This window comes from Aspergillus candidus, assembly GCF_002847045.1.
Source record: "Aspergillus candidus strain CBS 102.13 unplaced genomic scaffold BDW47scaffold_5, whole genome shotgun sequence".
NCBI classification, from domain to species: Eukaryota; Fungi; Ascomycota; class Eurotiomycetes; order Eurotiales; family Aspergillaceae; genus Aspergillus; species Aspergillus candidus.
In genome coordinates this window covers 195,109-216,231 of record NW_020194010.1, presented here as the reverse complement: position 1 = coordinate 216,231, position 21,123 = coordinate 195,109, and the positions used below count along the sequence as shown (strand labels likewise).

At 52.2% G+C, this 21,123-nt stretch overlaps 6 protein-coding genes across 6 annotated transcripts; 4 read left to right on the top strand and 2 right to left on the bottom strand.

The window, feature by feature from the left end:
• Window positions 1-535: 535 nt before the first annotated feature.
• Window positions 536-2,648, bottom strand: BDW47DRAFT_65584 (putative MFS phospholipid transporter (Git1)). Its single transcript, XM_024819543.1, has 6 exons — window positions 2,277-2,648; window positions 1,597-2,195; window positions 1,521-1,539; window positions 1,161-1,471; window positions 837-1,107; window positions 536-779 (listed from the first exon to the last, which is right to left on the bottom strand). The coding sequence occupies exons 1-6, from the start codon at window positions 2,448-2,450 to the stop codon at window positions 690-692; spliced, it is 1,464 nt and encodes a 487-aa protein (XP_024675239.1). The 5' UTR covers window positions 2,451-2,648; the 3' UTR covers window positions 536-689.
• A 1,204-nt stretch (window positions 2,649-3,852) lies between these two features.
• On the top strand, window positions 3,853-5,645 carry BDW47DRAFT_65550 (proteasome regulatory particle lid subunit RPN7). Its single transcript, XM_024819540.1, has 3 exons — window positions 3,853-4,402; window positions 4,475-5,283; window positions 5,348-5,645. Exons 1-3 carry the CDS (start codon window positions 3,956-3,958, stop codon window positions 5,538-5,540), a joined length of 1,449 nt encoding a protein of 482 aa, XP_024675238.1. The 5' UTR covers window positions 3,853-3,955; the 3' UTR covers window positions 5,541-5,645.
• A 1,061-nt stretch (window positions 5,646-6,706) lies between these two features.
• Window positions 6,707-8,689, top strand: BDW47DRAFT_65553 (putative alanine aminotransferase). Its single transcript, XM_024819541.1, has 2 exons — window positions 6,707-8,208; window positions 8,275-8,689. The coding sequence occupies exons 1-2, from the start codon at window positions 6,982-6,984 to the stop codon at window positions 8,527-8,529; spliced, it is 1,482 nt and encodes a 493-aa protein (XP_024675237.1). The 5' UTR covers window positions 6,707-6,981; the 3' UTR covers window positions 8,530-8,689.
• A 1,787-nt stretch (window positions 8,690-10,476) lies between these two features.
• On the bottom strand, window positions 10,477-12,471 carry BDW47DRAFT_65531 (copper fist DNA binding domain protein). The gene is made up of 3 exons (XM_024819539.1): window positions 12,181-12,471; window positions 11,956-12,126; window positions 10,477-11,899 (listed from the first exon to the last, which is right to left on the bottom strand). The coding sequence occupies exons 1-3, from the start codon at window positions 12,254-12,256 to the stop codon at window positions 10,563-10,565; spliced, it is 1,584 nt and encodes a 527-aa protein (XP_024675236.1). The 5' UTR covers window positions 12,257-12,471; the 3' UTR covers window positions 10,477-10,562.
• A 2,483-nt stretch (window positions 12,472-14,954) lies between these two features.
• On the top strand, window positions 14,955-15,282 carry BDW47DRAFT_99723 (uncharacterized protein). The gene is made up of 2 exons (XM_024820926.1): window positions 14,955-15,198; window positions 15,249-15,282. The coding sequence occupies exons 1-2, from the start codon at window positions 15,010-15,012 to the stop codon at window positions 15,273-15,275; spliced, it is 216 nt and encodes a 71-aa protein (XP_024675235.1). The 5' UTR covers window positions 14,955-15,009; the 3' UTR covers window positions 15,276-15,282.
• Window positions 15,283-17,756: 2,474 nt separating this feature from the next.
• On the top strand, window positions 17,757-21,090 carry BDW47DRAFT_99722 (putative C6 finger domain protein). Its single transcript, XM_024820925.1, has 6 exons — window positions 17,757-18,440; window positions 18,518-18,630; window positions 18,688-18,935; window positions 18,987-19,179; window positions 19,232-19,821; window positions 19,887-21,090. Exons 1-6 carry the CDS (start codon window positions 18,030-18,032, stop codon window positions 20,792-20,794), a joined length of 2,463 nt encoding a protein of 820 aa, XP_024675234.1. The 5' UTR covers window positions 17,757-18,029; the 3' UTR covers window positions 20,795-21,090.
• Window positions 21,091-21,123: the final 33 nt, after the last annotated feature.

Here is a 21,123-nt window from a genome sequence, read left to right as displayed (position 1 = left end):
GAAACTAAGAGGAAGGGGAGAAAAGGAAGAGAAAAAAGAGGGAGCAGGGAGGGAGAAGGAACGGTTAAATTAAATTATGTAGTAGGCGGTCCTTGATATGGGGGGAAAGAATGAATGAATATGATGAAATACGGTCGGTAATTGAGCGGGCGATCTTTACAGCAGTAATATTAGTGAGAGCGTGGTTTGTACCTCGGCTGAATTGGCTCCCCGGACAGCGGGAGTTCCAACGCTGTCACGGTCACTTCCGCCGGGTATTCATTATTTACACCAATTCCATCATACACTTGGACTCTGAGTAGGGTAGGGTTTTCATGTGAAAACTACACCTTCCATAGTCAGATTTGTCCGTTCTCTGTGGGTTCATGCGACCATTCATAACCCCCTCTACCGCGCCAAATCGCAGTATCGCAATCTCTCGGTCCACATAGTGAATTTCTCGATCGAATGATGGTGCTCCCGTCTGGCCCTAAATCTTCCCTGTCTCTATACTAACCGCGGGCGACCGTTGTACCTCGCACATGAAAGTATTGCATAGGAGGGACTGTGATCAAGTCGTGATGATTATGATTGCTCGATTAATCTGCGTCCATATGAGAATATTCAAAAAGTCTTCAGTCATCGCATCCAAATTATGACTCTCAATTTAGTCCGACGCAGTTCATGAATGCTCTACGATCTATCGCACACTATTGTTGCGTCGTGCCCAACGTCGCCGTGTCATATCCATTGCGCTCCAAAAATTCACGGAATTTGGCATCCTCGTCGGTGATCGTGTCCTAATCATCCTCGTCAGCCGGACCTTCCGGTCACTCAGGGATCAAATGGGCGCATACCTGTCCAATCTGAGGCAAAAGAAAAAACGCCAGCACCGCGCTGAAGATACACAGCGAGCTGGAGATAAAGAACGGGTCCTGACCGGCGCGGATCGCATTGGGCGCATTCTTCTGCGCAATGGGGATCACATACGTGCCCACAAAGGCCCCAATTTTGCCCGCGGCCGCCGCAATCGCGTAGTACTGCCCGCGGATCGCAGTCGCGCTGCTCTTTGCCGCGCAGAGGCCGATGTTGTCGCCGGGGCCGAATTCACCTAGGCCGGAGAAGATACTTTCGCTCAGAGGTTAGTGACATTCGGAGTTGGTGTTGAGGAACCGACGCACCCAAACACCACCACAAAGGCGGCCACGTTTTTTGCCGTCGCAAGCCACTCATAGCATCCGGACATGATGAACCCCACCACGCCTTGGAGACCGACCCCGAGGGCTAGGGTGTTGCGCGGGCCGATCCAGTCACTCGCAAAGGCCCCCAGAATGGAACCGGGGATGTAGAACGCGTTGGTCACGGTGGTCCATCCGAAGCTCTTCCACAGGGGATAGTCATCGCCCAGGATGATTGCGATCCACTTGGACGAGTAGATGTTGAACGAATAGGTGGAGAAGTCGTAGATGAACCAGATGAGCGATACGACGGTCTGCTGTGGTCAGTCACGTATCGAAGGGGCATTTCACGGGGAGACTAACCAGGCGCTTCCAATAAAATCTTCGGGGCGAGGTCAGCAGCGCTCATTTCACTGAAATAGAGGGGGTGGTAACTCACTTGACAATCAACCAGACAGGAAACTTGTGCATGCGTTCTCTCTTGAATTCTTCCGGCTCACTCAGCTTCAATCGCAGATAGAGCAAGCTGAGAGGAGGGATGACGCCCAGCCCCAGCGCAACACGCCAAACCGCGCGCAGATGGTCCTCAGTAAAGATCAAGACTAAAATCATAGGCACCAGAGCGGACACCACGTAGGCGAGGTCGATCTGAAAATTGGTGAACATGATAAACCAGCGGTTGCGATGTCCCTTCTTGAGCTCGCCAGTGTTCTCCGCCGCCGCAACCGATCCCGCGGGATACTCGCCTCCGATGCCAATCCCCAGGCAAAAGCGATATGCGGTCAGGGCAGCAAACATGCCATACTGACTCCCGTGGTAGCCGTAGGAACCTGCTGACAAGGCAGCGAAGATGAACAGAATGATGGTGGAGATCATCAAGGACCATTTCCGCGACCAGTGATCACTCAAGTATCCGAAGACCAGCTGTCCGAGGACCGTACCCGCGAACGTGATGGCCGAGACGTTCTGGCTGGCTGGGGATTCATTGTAAGCATCTTTGTACAGCGTGCCGAGGATGGTATTGACGGGTCCGATTACCTAGTCGGGACGAGGTCAGTATGTATCTATGTATTTGCTTTGTTCGTCGCATTCCAGCGGGTATCAATCACAATTACATACACCGTTCAAATACCCATCGGAGAATAGACCAGCACCACAGGCGATCGTGGGCCAGCTGCGCTCCCAGCGGCCTTTCTCAATATTCTCCAACGGCGCAACCTCCACGCGCGCCGAGTCTGTGATACCCCTAGCTTTATCGGACGACGCATCCAACTGCTCTTCCTTGGAGTTCATCCTGTGAGGTCACTGGTAGCATTCAGCTCCACACGTATTTGAACTAGAGGATGGTGACAGCCACCAGATTTCACTAGAAGATAATCAAATTCACGCGAAGTAATAGATACTGGTAAACAGTGAGAATAGAATGGGGAAAGAAAGAACTTGAAACAAAATCAATTGATGATAAAGGAGAAATAGAAAGAAAGAGAGAAAAAAAAAAGATCAGTGATAACCCTTGCAAATAAAACCAGCGTCATCCTGGGCTCTGTTCCGTCTTTCCAGGATAAGTAAAGCGGGAAACACAAACTATGCCTCTACTAATCTACGGTGATACCAATGTTCATGTTATCACCAGGAAGCGCGCTAAGCTTTCACCAACGCATCTAGTGAGACGGTCATTGGACGGCGTGCTTTGGTTGCTTCAGGGATCCAAACAGCGTGACCACTTGACTCTGCTGATACTTCCGGGCCTTGTTAGATAGGTAGCTCCACTGAGTGATATTGACCCCTCTCTGTTGGGCTCTAGGGCACGTGCTCTAGCCATGATTCTGTTGTGATACTTGATGGTTTGACCCCACTCGTCACTCTAGCTTCATCTTCCTGGCACACGACTCAAGACTATCTTTGTTCTCGGGAATTCCCGACCGATTGGACAAGTGTTGAATCAGATCGATCCATAATATACCAGTCAAGACCATCCAAATACTGCAAACGATTAGTCCATCACTTTCCAAATCTATCCCGGAAAAGTCACTGAAAAATATGCACAGATACTTAAAATAACAGAGTCAGACATCCTACGAATATCTTTCCTTGAACTCCTTTTCGTTCAACCACTATCGGGATAGTTTGCAGTTCGATTTAGGGTTGAAAGTGGAGGTATACTCGAGTGGGGGGAGAAGATCGAGGAAACAGTGACCGGACTTGGTTTTCCGTGTCAGCCGCCACGTAGAGTTTCCTCATGTATATTATTTAGGTCCTTTTTAATTCCTCATATACGTAGTATATTGTACTTACTCATAACATTAAAGTCATCAACTGTATTAGCTAATAAGCCTGTGACTGTTTGTTAGGTTATCTGCAAATAACATAGTGTATATATATTGTACGGCATAGCCAACATATAGTTGTGTACAGTAGACATAGTAATTCAACAAACATCCAAGAACTGTCTGTTGTCAAGGGCGTCTTTTTGATCAACAGAATCCAATCAATTGCATAAGTCATCAAAAACAGAGCAGTCTCTCACTGTATCTTGAATCTAGAGGAGTATGCTATAGAAGTAAGATGGGTATTGTTGCTGTGCTGACGTAACCAGACTGGCGTCGGAACGGGAGAATAATCCGCCAGCTGAGCTCGGGTCAGCTACGTCGGTGATGTGATGGATCTGCCTGGTTCACAACTCATCCTACGTCCACTCCCAACTCGAATCCCATCTCTCCTCTACCGATTATACCCAATTCCCGTCGTACTCGAATTGTTCAGCTCATTTATTGCCCCGTGCATCTTCCATCGTCAGCATGGGGTCCGATCCGCAGTACCTCAAGTACCCCAACCTTGGCCTCGCCCAGCATGTCTTCAACATCTCCAACCCATCCTGCCCCAAGGCCCAACAGCAGACGTCATTACAGAAGGTCCAAGATGCCATCTCCGAGAATAAGATGGCTCCGTTCTATCGGCATCTCGCCCACCCCGTCGAGGGCATCCTAAATTACACCGGAGAAGGGGTCCCCCAACAGCAAGGGAAGGTCCTGATCGCGTCGAACATGTTGGCCTCCCGGAAGACTCCCCGCCAGGTTGATATGCCTTGGGATGAGTCTCTATATCAGTCGTTTGTGGAGGAGAACCGGAAAGAGCTGGATGCGTTCCAGAAGGAGGAGGATGAGGCGGAGGAGGCCGCGGGGGAGACGGAGGTGTTGGCCGCCCAGGGGAAGCGGGCTGAGTTCTGGGCCCGTGTAGGGGATAAGGTGAGATGACCCATGAGACGGAGGTTATGTGTTGTGGGGAGAGGCCGAATAAGACTGACACGGCTTGTGCAGGACAAAGCGATCGAATCCCACGAAACCCTCCTCGAGAAGACGACATTCTTGGGCACCAAGATTGACCTGGTGATGGCGATGATCCGTATCGGGCTCTTCTTCGGGGACCCCCTCTCGGTCAAGAAGAACATCGAGCGGGCCAATACCCTCATCGAGAGCGGTGGTGATTGGGACCGCCGGAACCGCCTCAAGGCCTACAAGGGACTCCACATGCTCACAATCCGCTCCTACAGTCTCGCCGCCCCTCTCCTCCTCGACAGTCTGTCTACGTTCACCAGTTACGAACTGTGCAGCTACTCTTCCCTCGTCATCTACGCCGTCCTCGCGGGCTCCCTGTCCCTGAAGCGCGTCGACTTCAAGGCCAAGGTGGTGGATGCGGCTGAGATCCGCGCGATCCTTGGATCGGCCGAGGACCGGGCGGCTGCCTTGACCGGGGAAGTCTCCTCTGGACAGGGTGCTCAGGATGAAGATATGAACGATGCGACGGGCTCCCGCCGCACGGCCGTCAATCTGACCGCGTTCTCGGGACACTCGGGTGTCCAGGCCGAGGAGGAGGTCCCCACGGACTTCTCCCCCCTCGCCAACCTGGTCAACAGCCTGTACACCGGCAACTACCGGAACTTCTTCCGAGCCCTCGCCGGCGTGGAGGACCAATTCTTGACGCAGGACCGATATCTGTACGAGCACCGTGCCTGGTTTGTGCGTGAGATGAGGCTTCGTGCCTACCAGCAGCTGCTCCAGAGTTATCGGGTGGTGGGGCTGAACAGCATGGCCAGCGACTTTGGTGTCACCGTCGACTTCTTAGATCGGTAGGTTTTACGTTTACCGACCCACTGGGTAGGATGGGGCATGATGACTGATTTACGCGTATAGGGATCTGGCCAAGTTCATCGCCAGCGACCGCATTGCCTGCACCATCGACCGGGTCAACGGCATTATCGAGACAAACCGACCGGACGATAAGAACAAGCAGTACGCCGGTGTCGTGAAGCATGGCGATGCGCTGATCACGAAGCTGCAGAAGTACGGCCAGGCCGTGCGGCTGCGGGGGAGTGAGCGGGGCTAAGGCCTCCATGGATGATGGCACGGAACAGAGGGAGGGGCAGAGCTTGGACTGTTGATTTGTTCATTTGATCTGGATCTTGATTAGAGCAAAAGCGAGCGAGGCTGCTGTATCATACATTAATGACAAAGAGCACATGACCTCGATCTACGCACCCGTGAGCATGTATCGTAGACTCTGGATCAACGCCTAGTAGGGTTCTCCGATCGTCGATGGCACTAGTAGATACAGATCATGTCTTTATCTTGAATCTCCATCTATCGACAATCTCCATGAGATGCACCCCTCAAGGAGGCAGGACCCTCATGGGTTTCTTGGCAGGGTCCTATAGGGAAATGAGGCAAGAAGAAAAGTGGAGGATCCAGACATTAAGGAGGCGACCAGCGTCGGAGAACCACATTCGGTAGGATTCCAACCAGACATTGAACCAGAACTTGTCTCCTTCCGTCCTCCTTCCGTCCAGTGTCCATGCTATCCAAGTAATTACTGACTTTAGGCATGGATATTGACCGGGAGTAACCGACCACGCCACATCCACGTGGCTGAGAATGAGTTCAGGCACATTGACCTCCGTCGTATATGTCCCTATTGTCTGACATGGCTGGGCATGGCATGACACGACCTGACACTTCTCGATCTGATCGAATCTTATCAAATCCCTTCGGTCCCTACCTAATCTCCTTCATCGACCGCAGCTCCGCACGATCATCGCAGCCTTCCCAATCAGGCACCTCGGAGGGTCGCCCTGAGTGGGCACGTGCTGAATCAGCCCACCGCCTTCCCCTTCGGGCGACTCGTAGATTTTTTCCTGTTTTGCTGCCTGAGTTTTCTCGCCATTCTTTTGGTCAACATCGAATCATCTTTCGCAACCGCTTTTAAGTCTCTTGTCAATCTCACCCCCGCTCCCCTCAGTGGAGAAAATTTAAATCGCGCAATTGGCGCGTCTAAGCGGTTTGGGGATTTCATTAGGAAAAAGAAATAGAAGAAGAAGAAAAAGTAAAATTATGTCGAGGCTGTTTAGGGTTGCCCCTCGTCTGCGGGCATCTCCGCGATCTTCTTCATTCTCCCGGCCGAATTACGCCTGTCAGACTTCGATCCTCTCCGCTGGCGCATCGAGATTTCGTTCAGGTATGGTTTGTTCCCCATTGCGCTTCGTTGTCTGTGTGTTCTGGATGTCCTACCATTGGATATGATGACGGTGGCGCGTTGGTTTTCATTCGGTGCCGCGTATCCGTGATATGCCCACATCTCCCCATCCCGTCGCGATTTTTGTGACATTGCCTTTCCCACTGGGTTACCCACTCTTGGCGCGCGGACCCAAATATTTCTGGAATACAAATGGGCCCGTCCTGCCGGCCAGAGAGAAGAAAGATTGATCTGTTTTTGCTCAAGTGCACGTCAAAGGATCAACTAACCGTCCCGGATCAACACAGAACCCCCCACCATGACCGTCACGAAGAGCACCCTGGCCACCGTGCCGCCGCCCCGCTGCCTGAACATCAACAACATCAACCCCCATATCAAGGAGGCCAAGTATGCCGTGCGCGGTGAGCTGGCCGTGAAGGCGGAGGAGTACCGGGTGCGACTGTCCCACGGCGACAAGGGCCTGCCGTTCGACAGCGTCATCTTCGCCAACATCGGCAACCCGCAGCAATTGGATCAGAAACCCATCACCTTCTTCCGTCAGGTGCTCAGCCTTCTCGAGAACCCGGTGTTGCTGGACAGCCCCGAGGTCCTCTGCTCCGCGCTGGGTTACCAGCAGGATGTCATTGACCGGGCCCGCACGCTGCTCGCCGAGGTCCAGAGCGTCGGAGCCTACAGCCACAGCCAGGGCGCCCCCATCATCCGCAAGAGCGTGGCCAACTTCATCGAGGAGCGCGACGGCTTCCCCGCCAACCCCCACGACCTCTACCTCACCGCGGGTGCCTCCTCCGGCGTGAGCACCCTGCTCAACGTCATCTGCAACGGCCCCGACGCCGGCGTCCTCGTCCCCATCCCCCAGTACCCGCTGTACACCGCCACCCTGTCACTCCTGAACGCCAACTGCGTTCCCTACCACCTGGAGGAGGACAAGGCGTGGGGCACCGACGCCAACGCGATCCGGAACTCCCTGGCCGCCGCCCGCTCCGCCGGAGTCGACGTCCGCGCCATCGTGGTCATCAACCCGGGCAACCCGACGGGCGCCTCGCTCAGCCCCGAGGACATCAAGAACGTGCTGGACATCGCGGCGGAGGAGAAGCTGGTGGTGATGGCCGACGAGGTCTACCAGACCAACGTCTTCGTGGGCGAGTTCACCTCGTTCAAGAAGCGCCTGCGCCAACTCCAGCTGGAGAACACCACCAAGTACGACGACGTCGAGCTGGTCTCCTTCCACAGCACCTCCAAGGGCATGGTCGGCGAGTGCGGCCAGCGCGGCGGTTTCTTCGAGCTCGTCGGCTTCGACCCCGAGGTCGTCGCCCAGATCTACAAGTACGTCAGCATCGGCCTGTGCCCGCCCGTCATCGGCCAGTGCCTGATGGAGCTCATGGTCAACCCGCCCAAGGCCGGCGAGCCCAGCTACGAGCTTTACCAGAAGGAGTACCAGGGGATCCGCTCGGGTCTGCAACAGCGCGCTCTGGCTCTGTATGAGGCGTTCCAGCAGATGGAGGGCGTTGAGTGCCAACAACCTGAGGTATTTCCCTTTCCCCTCTTCCTTCCTCCTTTCTCTGTGGAATAATCAACTAACAAACATATTCAGGGCGCCATGTACCTCTTCCCCGCCATCACCCTCCCCGCAAAGGCCATCGAAGCCGCGCAAGCCGAGAAGCGCGCCGCCGACGAGTTCTACTGCCTGCGCATGCTGGAAGCAACCGGCGTGTGCGTGGTCCCCGGCTCCGGGTTCGGCCAGAAGGAGAACACGCTGCACTTCCGCACGACGTTCCTGGCGCCGGGCACGGACTGGGTGCAGCGCATTGTGAAGTTCCACGGCGAGTTTATGGCGAAGTACAAATAGGGGGATTGATATATACGTGTAATGGTTGGTTCGGGAGGTTTGGGATTGGATTTGGATTTGGATGAAGATTATGATGATATAGACTTAGTTATACCTCTTGAGGGGAATTATACATATTGGGCTGGTACGCTGTATATGGAATGATGATTTGCATATGCTGTTTTCTTGGTAGTAAAGTTACTATTGAGTTATCTTGAGTAATATCTAGACAGCAACGTAGTTGAACGTATACCACCAACACAAAGCCCACAATCCCAGCAAATGTACAGCAGCAGCAGGAGCAGCAGTGGTACACGTACCACCCACCCATCCCAGCAGCAGCAATAGTACCCCGTAATAACAATCATAACAGCAAAGTGAATATAACAAAACAATTCCAAAACAATAACATCACATATTTTACTTGACTATACGACATTACAACAAACCAAGTAATACAAAGCTCCACCCACACCAACCCAAATTAATACCTCAAAACGCACGCAGATACCGAAGGTACCATACGTACCAAATAAAAAAAGCCAAGTCGACACAAGCCTCTGCCCACGAAGCTTGTCCTCTGCCGCTATCCGTCCCTTCCCTTTCCCTCGCTTGCTTGCTTGCTTGCTTCCGCTTGCCTTGCTTGCATTGTTGGGATGGATTTGAGACCTGGGTAAATGCCTCATAGTTCTTTCTTTCTTTCTTTCTTTTCATTATATACCTGGTTGATATGGTATATGTGTGTCTTGTATGGTATGTATGTTGGGTTTTTCTTATGTATTGTATAAATATGTATGACCGAGGACGATTCAAGTGATCCCTACTATGTAGTCGATGTCTACACTATAGGTCTAACGTCACTGATTCTGTACACACCTGGTAGTCCGAAGGCATCCTTGAAAACAGCCAAGTCAATTCCGTCCGAAGAGAGAGTGTGTGTGTGTCTATCTATCAATCTATCTGCCTGTTCCAGGGTTGACAGACACGCAGACAGACGTTGGGGCTAATTCCCCGAACTCCTTGACGAACTGACTGACTGACTGACTGATGACGCACGCCATCACTTTATCATCAGCTGTAGATTTGTTTTCTTCCCAGGGGTTACGGAGTACTCCGGAAGGATACTTGAATCACTGATTGATTGCGACGCACATTCCTCCCTCCCGTGTCTACCACCCACCACATACATACATACCCCTAGCCTGAAGATGAGCATAAGTAACTAAAGACAGGGAACGGGAAATAAATCGCAATCCATGAACTCACATAAACCTGCTACTTACCTAGTAGGTCAGTGGGACACATGTATTTACATGCATTACGATGACTAGGGTTCGAACTCATGTTTCGCGGTGTGATACATACATACATACATACATACAATACTGTACAAAGGGATGGACATATTCCGGAGAATTATAGTAAGTTAGTCACAGGGTACTTGCTTACTAGTGACTCAACACACCGCTACTGTACATGTGGAGTTGAGGTTGGGGTGGAGGTTGTGCTGTCTACACCGCTTCACTTTCACTCCACCGGTTACTATGCAGGTATTGTGTGTGTATGTGGAATAGAAATATATGATGGTATCAGTTTATGATTTCAATTTATGCAAGAAAACGCAGCCAGTGTTGTAGTGTATATTGGAAATCAGGGATATCTATTGGGTAAACAAAGAAGATGGAAAAAAGGGTGAGGTCAAGAAGAATGAATGGGTCAAGGATGGGTCTATGTGCAAACAGCAAGAAAAGGTGTAGAAAGGAAGGTCAAGGTTGAAAAATGGCACAAATATAGCACGTACAGCACGGTACAACAGTCCAGCAGTACAGAAAAGCAGTACAGCAAATACAGCAATACAGCAATACAGCGAGCAAGAAAATAAACGAATTCTTGATAATTCAATGCTATGGTATACCTGGGGCTAATGGAAACAAAATTCTGGCATTTATCATCATCGCTCATCAAGGTCATGACGACGGAGCGTCACGCAGACGGTGTGAGGGTGGTGGTAAGGTGCCGCGCACTGTAAAAGGTTTCCCCCGAAGGGGTCGGTGCTATTGGCCCCAGGTCGGGAAGTATCCGCGGTCGTCGCTGGCATTGTTCTCGTCCAGGGGTGGGGGTCCCGGTTCGAACAGCCCCGCGGCCCAGACGGGGTCCGTGGGCGACGTGGTGATCGGCAGACCCGCTGGTGTCTCCATCGGTTTGAACCCAGGCGCCTCGGTCAGCTCGTAGGGCTCCTGCGATAGGGCCTTCCCGTCCATGCCCAGATTGGCTTGGAGCTGGTGTTCCAGCGCCGCGGTGGACTCGTTGGCCGACTTGAGGAAATCGTCGATGTTGATGGACTCCAGCTGATTCGACGACAGCAACTGCACCTGGGGCAGACCGTTGTACGACGACGCCGAGCTGATGCGGTACTGGTCGATATCCGACGACTCGCTCGCGCTGTGGAGTTCGCTGCCGGCGGTCCCGAGGCCGGGGAGAGGCGCAAAATCCTCCACCTCCGAGATGTCGCCGGACGACGACGGCGCCGCGAAATTGGGACCCATCGAGTTGTAGTCGAAGCTGGCGTACGAGGGCGCCTGGGTGCTGGGCGCCGGAACGTCCGACGAGTACAGCGGGAAGCTGGACCAGTCGACCGGCGGGGCGCTGAATGCGGTCGAGTGCTGCGGCACCTCGGTGTCGGGAGACGTGAAGTACGGGTCCTTGTACGGGTCTTGGAACGGCAGGCAATTCACCGGCGACGGGTTCGAGTTCGGGAACGTGGAGTACGACGACACGTCGAGTGGGGGGACGCTGGTCACGATCGGGTCCACCGAGGACTTCCCCATGGCGACGCGTGAGGGCTCGGACGGGTGACCATCGGAGGGGGTGTGGTCCATGGACGGGGCGGCGGGAGGGAAGAAGGACGAGAGATCGAGCGGGGGGACGACGGTGGGATCGTCCGCGGGCATGACGGGTGCGCTCTCGGGGGATGCGTGCTCGGATTTGACGCGGCGCGGGAGGCCATCGGGGACGTGGTCGAAGATGGGGTGACTGGAGAAGGTGTCACCCATCAGGGCGGCTTGCGACAGCGGCAACTGGTCGACGGAACGGCGGGCCACGTCGGACGTCGCGTGGATGGTATGCGACCGGGGTATCGTGTAGGGGAGCCCGCACTTGTGCGCCATGTCATTGTGTTTGTGGGCGGGCTTGTGATGGCCGTCGCGGAAGATGGTGAGGGTGCTCTCCGACTTGGTCGACGTCAACTGGGGCTTTTTGGGCGGCTCCGAGAGGACGGAATGCGGAGGCGGGGGGAGGCCAGTTTCCGGGACAGGATCCAGGTGGGGTTCCTTCTTCAGCGCACAGGTGCAGCGCTGTCCATGACTGCAGCCACATTTTGCATGGAAATCCTCTGTAAACTCCACATCAGAAACAAGGAACCAGGGTCACCATCACCAACATGCTCACGCTTGAGATCCCGTCTATCAAAGAAGTGGGGATCTGAATCATGCTTGTGGCTCTTTTTCTTGTCACCACACTCGCACTTGGTGTGGGTTGTCCGAGACTTGCGTAGGCCACGACAGTGAGCGCATTGAGAGACTGGGCGGCCCTTTTTATTGATATGGGTCAAGGGGCGGTCTACCTTGTTAGTATGGTTGGCGACTCGGGAGATGGGAAGATCAAGGAACATACCACTATGGTGACAGCTGCTGACACGGTGACCCCGGACGCAAGCCTCACAAGCCCACTTCTCACCATCGATCAACATCGTGGTTACCGGGTGGAGAACATGCGACGAGTCGCGACAACGATGAAATCAATAGTAAGATAGAGAGGTTCTCTCTAATATCTTTAGTCCTGTAGATCTGATTTTTTTTTTTCTTCTTTTCTTTGTATTTTCTTGAATCGCTTCAAGTCTTTTCAAATATCAACCGAACAGGAAGACCTGCCGGGGGATAGGAAAGGGGCCGTCAAGGCGAGAGACTGAGGATCAGGGAGTACAGTCCGTCAAGCAGATCGGACCGACTAGAAAGCAAGGAAAACTCCAATTAAAGCAGGGGTATCTTCAACTAATATCCCAATGCACCAAACTGAGTCATAGAAACGCCGTTTTCACCAGTAAAAAAGGCAGAGTCGCAACTGGAGGCCACACGGGTAGACTACCTGGATGGGGAGGCGCAAGAGCCTTTACCAAGGAATCAGGTACAGGATGGAGGAAGAGAAAAGTGATAATTGTAGGCAGTCGATCCGGGACTAGAGACAAGGCCAATCGAAGGACATCGAAAAGGCAGAGAGACGAATGACAAGGAAACAAGACGAAAGAAACGAACTGCGATCGGGGGGCCAAAGCCTACGCACCGTTTGGCGCCGGCCGTGAGACAGGACACCAAAAACCGGCTGTGGCGGCCAAGAAGGCGGGAAAAGGCGATCGATCGGAGGGCAGAGTTGGAGAAAACCCTGTGAAGAGAAAGGAAGAAGAGAAAGAGAGGAAAAAGAAGGGAAAGGAAAGGAAAGAAAAGGGAGGCGAGAGAGCGAAGGAAAAGGGACGAGAGGAAAAGGCGGGAGAGAGCGAGAGCGAGAGAGAGAGAGCGAGAGGGGGCAGAACGGGCAGTTGGTCTGTGTGCGTATGGTAAGGTTACCAGGACGATACGATGACTCGGACGTCACTTGAACAGGATACATGCTTTTATATATGTTTCTATACGTATATATTGATAATCATGATCTATTATCTATTACGATACAATTCTGATGTTTCAATACTTATTATCAATTCTCAATTATTATTAATCTTATTGCATACCATATCAATTCAACCACAAGTAGAACCAATTTCTAGACAGTTAAGACCGGCTGGCCACCGCGTATCTTACCGGTATATACCCCGTCATATGGATGGACCCTTTTTCACCTCATGCCTGGGTGGGTTTGGTCGCACGTTGGCATTATCAAACCGACACCACGATGGAGACCTCGAATCGTCAGAACATTTACATTGGGTAATTGAACCTTTCTGTTGACCAGACATGAATCTCAACTTCATTGCTATGACTAACGACAAGACCAAGTCGCATTCAAATTGGTAATATTCCCAGACCTGTCGAAACACGAAACACATCAAGAAGCATGTACAGATCATCCTAGGGAATCGTGCCAATGACGGGGTTTTGTCACTGCAAGGGGATTTGCGGCGGTGTCGTAGGGGGATAACCGCGATTCACGCCTGAATCGAGACTATACAAGAAAAGAAAAAAAGACAGGAAAACAGGAAAGCAAGATTCGAAAGAAACCGGTGGAGCCGAGAGCGAGGCTAAGCTGGAGATAGGTCTTAGGGTTGGTTTGTTAAGATTAGTAGGGGACTTGGGGGGCAGGATTTGGGGGGGAAGTGGTGGAAGGACTGGAGGAGTCTAGGTGGGGGAGGGGAACCGACTTGGCCTAAAACTCTGTCGACCGACTGGACTCCACGTATCTCTGGGGCAGAAACCGGACCGGTTGGCCTGGCCATTCCCCACTGGGTATTATTATACTGTCAGATGGTATCGTATCGTTTGGTATGGTATGAGGAGCCATCCCAGTATCAGGTAGACTCAGTAGTATAACAATGCCAATATAGACATCACCACAACACCTATTAACCATTCCGACTAGATATCTCCCTACCTATCTATGTAGTCAGATGTCCATAACACCATGCACCTGGGTATTTACCTAGTAGGTAAGAGGTAACCTCCGAGTGCAGGACATTATCCAATCCCGTCCCCAGCCGCCCTCGCCTCGCCTCACCCCCCCCTTCCAGGAGAAATCCTTCTAGAAAACTCATTCTTGGATCTTCCATGCAGCCCCAAATCTCCAACCATTGGTGGTCCGGGAATCTGGATGGGAACGTGCGGTGGACAGGGCAACTCACGCTGGACCATGGTCGAACCTGTTGTGGTGACCAGCCAACCAGCATCCCGGCCGCTGACTGCCCCCGTGGCGCCCGGTGCCTTTTTTGCGCCCCCCTCCAGCTTTTCCAGTTTTTGTTACACGTCTTTATGCAGAATATCAGTCAGAATAGGACGGGAGATGGAGAGGACTTATGTCGAACTACTGTGGGTGCAATGTGGTATGTACTCCTACCGTGGTATACTGCAGGTGCATTTTCAGCTCTTTGTCTGCTGTTGGGTGGTATGGTCAGGTACGGCAGTACTGCTGCTTACGGGGTTAACACCCTAGTGGTGATCCTGTACGGTAATATACAAGGCTAGCGCACGATCCAAGTCATCCCACTTCTCACTTCTCACTTCTTACTTCTACCTGATTATCGGTCTTTCCGATTGAAGCGGACAAGAAATAAGAGAGGAAAAGATGAACAGTCACAGCAAGAACAGACAAAGTCAAAACCTCAAAAACCAACTGAGCACCAATCACACCTCAATATAAAAACCCCGACTGGCATCAACTCCGAATAAAAGAGGCCCGAGTAACAAAAGACTAGTAAGCATCGTCCATACTAGCCCCGTTACTTCTCCCTTACAAGTCATGAGTTCCACTGCGGAATGGCGTCACAGCTGCTCGTTCGGGGCATCTGCAGTCGCCGTCGGTCAGTCAGGTGGGCGGGGCCTGATCTGCACCACGATGGTGGATGGTCTGTTGTTGTCCAATCGTGGCGGTGTCTATTGTTATTTCCGTCGCGGGTTGCTTCGGCCATCTTGTCCTTTCTTTTTCCTGGTTAGTTCGATGAGACCCTTGACTAGGTAGGTAACTAATCTCCTTGATGGAGTTTTAGTTGGAAGTTAACCTGCTAGCCCCCGGTGGGGATGACTTCTGCCTTCTTGTGTCGTCCACCTGCTACTTATTTGTTAATATTTTCCAAAATTGTCTTCGGTAGATATATCAACATTGAGATCCAGGATCCAAGCCGGAACATAATCATCCATAAGGCAGAAACAGAAACAGAAACAGAAACAGAATCAGAAACAGAAACAAAAACGGATCAGAGGTCGGAGCGTATCTAAGCGCCTCGATTTCAACCCTGCTTTCTCTACTAGTCAACCCCTGGGGACGGACAATTCAGTTTCCCTGTTTTAGTAACCGGCCCCGTCAAGCCTAGCCCTTCCCCCGACGCTATCCTACTTTGACTTGGTGACTTGACTTGACCAGACTTGACTTTACCTTGACCGGCCAAGCCTGACGAGACTAACCATGACTATTATTGTTTATTACCCGTTAGTAACACCCTTTCTGGGCGGCGGTGGACCGGGAGGGTCCGCCGGCACCGCCCAACTCCATTTCCCGAACAAGGTCGACTCCACGGGAGACACACAATCTCATTGATCGTGCGCAGCTCGGGCCCAATTTCTTGCCGAGAATGATGGTTAAGTTACCTGTCTTGAGTTTTGTTTTTCAGATTGAGGCGCCAGAGCCACCCTCGGATAGAATGAATATTGTCGAACCGTTGGGTAACCCGTCCCATCTCGATCCAGCTGACGAGTCAGTCTGTCTCGTCTATTGGCTGCTGGACGTTAGAGAATCGATCCGTAGATGGGGGATATGGAAAACGTAGTGGGCCTGTTTCAGATTCACTTTTTCTCAGCCCGCTGCTGCGCTGTGCGCGCGCCGCGCCGCGCTGCGGCTGGTGTACCCCAACCCCAACCCGACCCGACCCCAGCTAACGGACCGTGCCCTGTCAGCCAGCCCTGAGGGAGAATTCGGGTGATGGTCAGAAATTTTCGAGTATAAAAAAAATGATATAAATAAAAATGACACGTAAAAGTAAAATAACGAATTGAAAAGGAATCAAACCAAATCAAAGAGATCAAGAGGAAAATAGGGGGATCGTCTGTCATGCATACCCCAGAACAGATACAGTAGTCAGTCACTAGGTAGACATGAGGAGCACTATACTGGTTTTTCACCCTTTCATGATGACCGGCAGTGAGAATCAAAATTGATTCGAATCCTTCTGGTGGCTTTGCCTTGCCAAGACTGAATCCTGGAGAAGTAATTTTCAGGGCGCTGAATTTTTTCCCCATAAGCACTTTGAGGCGATCATATGTATATTGGGTTGGGATATAATAAGAATAGATATAGAACAGTAGAATAGAATAACGATATTCTGGTATTCTATCCAGAGAATTTTGTCAATTTGTTAAGGTAGACATTAGACATCATATACCGAAGTCCTCCGTAGATGCCTCGGTGACTACGGACGCTACGACCGCTCCGGCGAACTCTATGCGACTTCATTCATTCATTCGCACAGACCTGAACTAACTAAAGCAAATGCCCTGTCAAACTTGACGTAGTTGGAGAGCACTCGGTAAAACCCCGTAAGGCCAGTTGATCAGATCCGGAGAGAAACAACGTTGCATTGCCTGAGATGCGCGAGGATCAGACACCTAGGGTCAATCCGGGAGAACGCATACGGGCTGGCCTCTGATATGTGAATCCTGTCCGATAGGGGCTGAAGATGACGAGAGTAAGCCAGCCTCGACTTGAGATCAGATCCATCGAGAGGAGGAATGTATTGAGTACTTCATGTGAAAGTATTGATGACCATGTGTAAGACCGACCGACACTGGGCGCCGTGATGGAGGGTTATGCTGACGCTTGGCGGCCAGGATATATGACGTCTGTAGGTATGTTGTGAGTTAGGTACTTGACTATGCTGAAATTATATGCGTTATCATGTAGAATTATATATGGAATTGCTGCTGCGGCTGAAGATCCAGTATCTATACTGGTCATTAACATGGATATCTATTGAGGGAACAATGATGGGGAAGAAGTTCAACGTAGGCGGACAGCCTATACGCCTTAACGTGAGGATAGCCTGGAGCGCACCCAACACGTCTTTCGGTAGAAGACAATATTGATTGAATTCGTAAAGTAGGAAAATTGTGAAAGATAGTTAGACTGTATAAATGATCCAGATGAGCAGGTAGGTTGGATTATTTCACGGCCTACTCGAGGTATCGTGAATTTGGTGGCGTATGAGATCTCCCAACGGCTTCATCCAGATCGGTCACGATCGCTGAACAGAGGATGGAGAAGAGAATCTTCTAAATCCAAGCCAAATTTGACAGTATTCAAGTCCGATATCAATGGTGGATGTTATCCTGAGTCGATAATTTATCAGAAAGACTAGAGTCTGGGCCGGTGGGAAATAGTATTAATCCGTCGCTGGACGCAGAAACAAAAAGCCGGAGCTCCGCGTCGGCGCGATCATCCCAGAATGAAACTATATCCTCGATCCCCGAAGCTCGCATGGAAGTCGCAGAGTTCGAGTTTTCTACATTTCAATCGCGCGATCACCATCATGTTTGTTGTGTCTAGCCCACAGCGCCGAGGGCATTCGGCGCTAACCCCTTCAAAAATAAAAATTCTCTCCCCGCCCAATTTTAGCCTGTAAAACCTTGCCTGCTGGCAACCTCGCGTCTTCTTCTTCCCTTCCAACAACTCTCGTCCCCTGCACCTTCGTCCGGAGCATCCGCTCCACCCCCCACCACCACCCATCAACCTCCCACCGTTTTGACGCGTTTTTGCCTTCGCCGGTCACGATGAATCCCCGCGAACATTCCGATATGCCTTCCACGGCCTCCTACCCGTCCCCTAACTCGGCGCAGATCGGTCAAGGTGCCATGCAGTACTACGCGAATCGCCAATTGACCGCCGACGAGCTCCTGTCCGCCGAGCTCTCCCGCGAAACCTCCGGCCCCGGCCTCGCTGATGGATCGGGTAACGGTGTTCACCATGGGCAATCGATGGTTCTGGGTTCCTCCAACCCCGGTGGTGCCGACATGGGCCGCCCTTCCTCGCCCGACCAACATCAACAACAGCACATGCTGCAGTTCACTCCGAGCCAGCAAGTCGGCGTCGATCCGAACCACGATCTCAGTTATGGTGACCAGAGTGCGAGGAGGAAGCGATCGAAGATTTCGCGCGCTTGCGACGAATGCAGGCGGAAAAAGGTACCTACAATGTTGATGGACTGGTGGGCGCCGCATGGGGCGTTGTCTGGGGGCGTGCTAACGCGCTTGTCTCATAGGTCCGTTGCGATGCGAGCTCCGAGACTGGTGTCGAGACGTGCTCCAATTGTCGCCGGCTTGGAGTCGTGTGCCAGTTTAGTCGTGTTCCGATGAAGCGTGGGCCGAGTAAAGGGTAAGAAATGCGCTTGGAATTTCACCCCCGGTGACCCCGACTGACGGATGTGTATAGCTACATCAAGGAACTTGCTGAGCGTCTGCACACTCTCGAAAACCAGATGCAGCCCGCAATGGTCCATCCCGATATGTCGTATCAGGCGATGAACGAGGTGTCGTCACCGCGAGCCTACCAGGACTTTTCGCCGCCCATCGATACGGGTCCCATCGGTGGTCGCAAAAGGACATACTCTGTGTTTGAAGGATTGCCGAGCTCCTCCTTTACCCAGCCGCCGTTCAATACGCGGTCGCAAAACGCTTTCGGTTGGTATTTTTTTTTTCGTGTTGCTTGGGTCTGCGTACTGACAGCCCTAGATGCCGCAGAAACCTCGCCAGATCCAGTCCAACCCGCGGTCACAAACGACTCCGCGCCGAAGCCTGGGAATCTGTTTTGGTCCACGGGCAACGAGAATGGACTGCCGACGGGAATGGAGATGCCTGACGTGGCGAAGAACACGATGGATGATGACATGACCCCCATGGACGTCGATGAAGGGGCGCTCAATGCGTAAGTGTCGTGCCCGTCAGCTGTCCGAATCTAGGATTCTGACTGTCTGCAGCTATTACGCCAAGATTCATCCCGTACTCCCTGTTTTACCGCACACGAAGGAGCGTTTGATGGAACTTCTCCACCAATGCAGCCGTGAGGTTCAGGAAATATTCCTTTACAGTTTATACACTGCGACAGCGACGAACCTGGATCGGGTCGTGTCTACCTTCGAAAGGGTGACGTCCTTCGACAATGCACAGGACCTTCTTCTGTATTACACGCGACAGCCATCGATCCTCCGCTCCAACGGGGCCAATTTGATATGGCTCCAGTCTACGCTACTCATGATCATGGATTGCGATTCGAGAGGACCCGACAATTTTGTGCTCAAGGATGGCGTACCCAAACAATCCTTGATCCAGTCTGCTCTCAAGCTGGGTTCCGACATGGCAAAGGGCCTGGGACAATTGAAGAGCAAACGGTCATCGGAGCCGGACGTTGACTCGGATGCGAACCTGGTGCGCCGTAACTGGGTGTCTTTGGCTATCCTGACGCGCTGGTACGCCATTAGCGTGGCGGACCCTAGCGTCCTTGGATCGCAGGAGATCGGTGGCCGGGAAGATGAGCGGGTCGTCGGTTCGATCACGACGGGGATTGGCTGTATGTTTGACCGATCTAGTTCATCTCCATTTGACTCGCAGACCTTGCTAACTGGTGACTTGCAGCATACTCCACATTCCTTATCGAACTAGTCACACTAGCCTCGCTCGACCACAACGTTTGCCAGTCGAATACAGGAACCGGTCGCATGGTCGCGGCTAACCTGATGGCATCGCTTGAGCGTCTAAACGAAGTCGAAGATTTCCAGAAGCCCCATGAGATCCCGGAAGAGACCGCCCCCCCGAGCTTCATGGAGAGTCTCCAGAACCAACTTTACTGGACCGTGCGGCTACTCATCAAGCGGCACATCTTCGTCTACAGTCCCTACGAGATCGTCTACAGCGCCGAAGAAGTCATCAACGAACTGCACAGAGCAACAACACAGTACTCCCGGATCGCCACGCCCTTCGACCTCCACAGTCTAGCCCTCGCATCCATGACCCTCCTCGAAGCTACCGTCCTCCCCGAATACGCCAACGAGTGCTGGGACGCCCTGAAAAAAGTCGAAGAAATCCTCGACCACCGCTCCAAATGGACCGCCGCCGGCGCCGAATTCAGCAACATCTTCGCCACCCCTGGCTGGGACGCCAAGATCCGCCTCTTCCTCGAATGGCGGCGCGCAAAGGCCCAGGAAAGCCAACTCCAAGATCCTACCTCCGTCTCCTCCTCCACCACCTTTGGCAAGAGCGGCTCCGCCGCCCCGCCCGTCATGGGCCCCAACGAGCAGCGCTCCCTCCAGCATCTCGCTGATCTTGCCGTCGGCGCGGAAGGCTCCGTCGCGGCTAACAACAACTCGGGGACCCCACCGCCGGCCCTCCCCTCGACAGAGAATAACATGGGCGGTGGTCCCACGTCTCCGAATCTGACTGCCGTGGGGCAGCCGCACGGCCGTGTGGTTGTCGACTTTACCCTCTTGACTAAGGAGGGCTACCTTAATGTCTTTTCGGGGTTGATCTACAGGCGATCTCGTTGAGATTGGTGGATTGGATCTTTCTGATAGGGTTTATCTCAGTATTTTAATATTATCCATACTCTCTCCGAACCAGAAGAGAATGAACGAATCTTCTCTTCTGTGGAAAAGTTGTCTATTGAGATACTGCTTTGATATCTTTGATATGGTTCTTTCCCTTTCGAATCTTTTCTTCTTTTCTGGGTTCATTACTATTTATCTTCCTCCTTTTTTTGTCCGCCGCGTTCCCTGATATGTCGTGCGTGATTTGCGACTGACTAGCGGGATATTCTTTATTATTTTCATTTTTTTTTTATCTTTCTTAATTAGGCTTGTATTTGTAGGAAAGAAAT

What these genes read in the sequence shown, in the direction of transcription:
- BDW47DRAFT_99722 (XM_024820925.1), top strand. Translation starts at nt 18,030, where the DNA reads ATGAATCCCCGCGAACATTCCGATATGCCTTCCACGGCCTCCTACCCG. An exon ending in GCGGTCGCAAAACGCTTTCG is followed by an intron (nt 18,936 to 18,986) that starts GTTGGTATTTTT and finishes TGACAGCCCTAG; the next exon opens with ATGCCGCAGAAACCTCGCCA. An exon ending in GATCACGACGGGGATTGGCT is followed by an intron (nt 19,822 to 19,886) that starts GTATGTTTGACC and finishes GGTGACTTGCAG; the next exon opens with CATACTCCACATTCCTTATC.
- BDW47DRAFT_65531 (XM_024819539.1), bottom strand. Translation starts at nt 12,256, where the DNA reads ATGTTGATCGATGGTGAGAAGTGGGCTTGTGAGGCTTGCGTCCGGGGT. An exon ending in CAGCAGCTGTCACCATAGTG is followed by an intron (nt 12,127 to 12,180) that starts GTATGTTCCTTG and finishes CTAACAAGGTAG; the next exon opens with ACCGCCCCTTGACCCATATC. An exon ending in TGATAGACGGGATCTCAAGC is followed by an intron (nt 11,900 to 11,955) that starts GTGAGCATGTTG and finishes TGGAGTTTACAG; the next exon opens with AGGATTTCCATGCAAAATGT.
- BDW47DRAFT_65553 (XM_024819541.1), top strand. Translation starts at nt 6,982, where the DNA reads ATGACCGTCACGAAGAGCACCCTGGCCACCGTGCCGCCGCCCCGCTGC. An exon ending in TTGAGTGCCAACAACCTGAG is followed by an intron (nt 8,209 to 8,274) that starts GTATTTCCCTTT and finishes AAACATATTCAG; the next exon opens with GGCGCCATGTACCTCTTCCC.
- BDW47DRAFT_65584 (XM_024819543.1), bottom strand. Translation starts at nt 2,450, where the DNA reads ATGAACTCCAAGGAAGAGCAGTTGGATGCGTCGTCCGATAAAGCTAGG. An exon ending in CCGATGGGTATTTGAACGGT is followed by an intron (nt 2,196 to 2,276) that starts GTATGTAATTGT and finishes CGTCCCGACTAG; the next exon opens with GTAATCGGACCCGTCAATAC. An exon ending in GCCTTTGTGGTGGTGTTTGG is followed by an intron (nt 1,108 to 1,160) that starts GTGCGTCGGTTC and finishes TCTGAGCGAAAG; the next exon opens with TATCTTCTCCGGCCTAGGTG.
- BDW47DRAFT_99723 (XM_024820926.1), top strand. Translation starts at nt 15,010, where the DNA reads ATGAGTTCCACTGCGGAATGGCGTCACAGCTGCTCGTTCGGGGCATCT. An exon ending in CTTGTCCTTTCTTTTTCCTG is followed by an intron (nt 15,199 to 15,248) that starts GTTAGTTCGATG and finishes TCTCCTTGATGG; the next exon opens with AGTTTTAGTTGGAAGTTAAC.
- BDW47DRAFT_65550 (XM_024819540.1), top strand. Translation starts at nt 3,956, where the DNA reads ATGGGGTCCGATCCGCAGTACCTCAAGTACCCCAACCTTGGCCTCGCC. An exon ending in GGGCCCGTGTAGGGGATAAG is followed by an intron (nt 4,403 to 4,474) that starts GTGAGATGACCC and finishes CGGCTTGTGCAG; the next exon opens with GACAAAGCGATCGAATCCCA. An exon ending in ACCGTCGACTTCTTAGATCG is followed by an intron (nt 5,284 to 5,347) that starts GTAGGTTTTACG and finishes TTACGCGTATAG; the next exon opens with GGATCTGGCCAAGTTCATCG.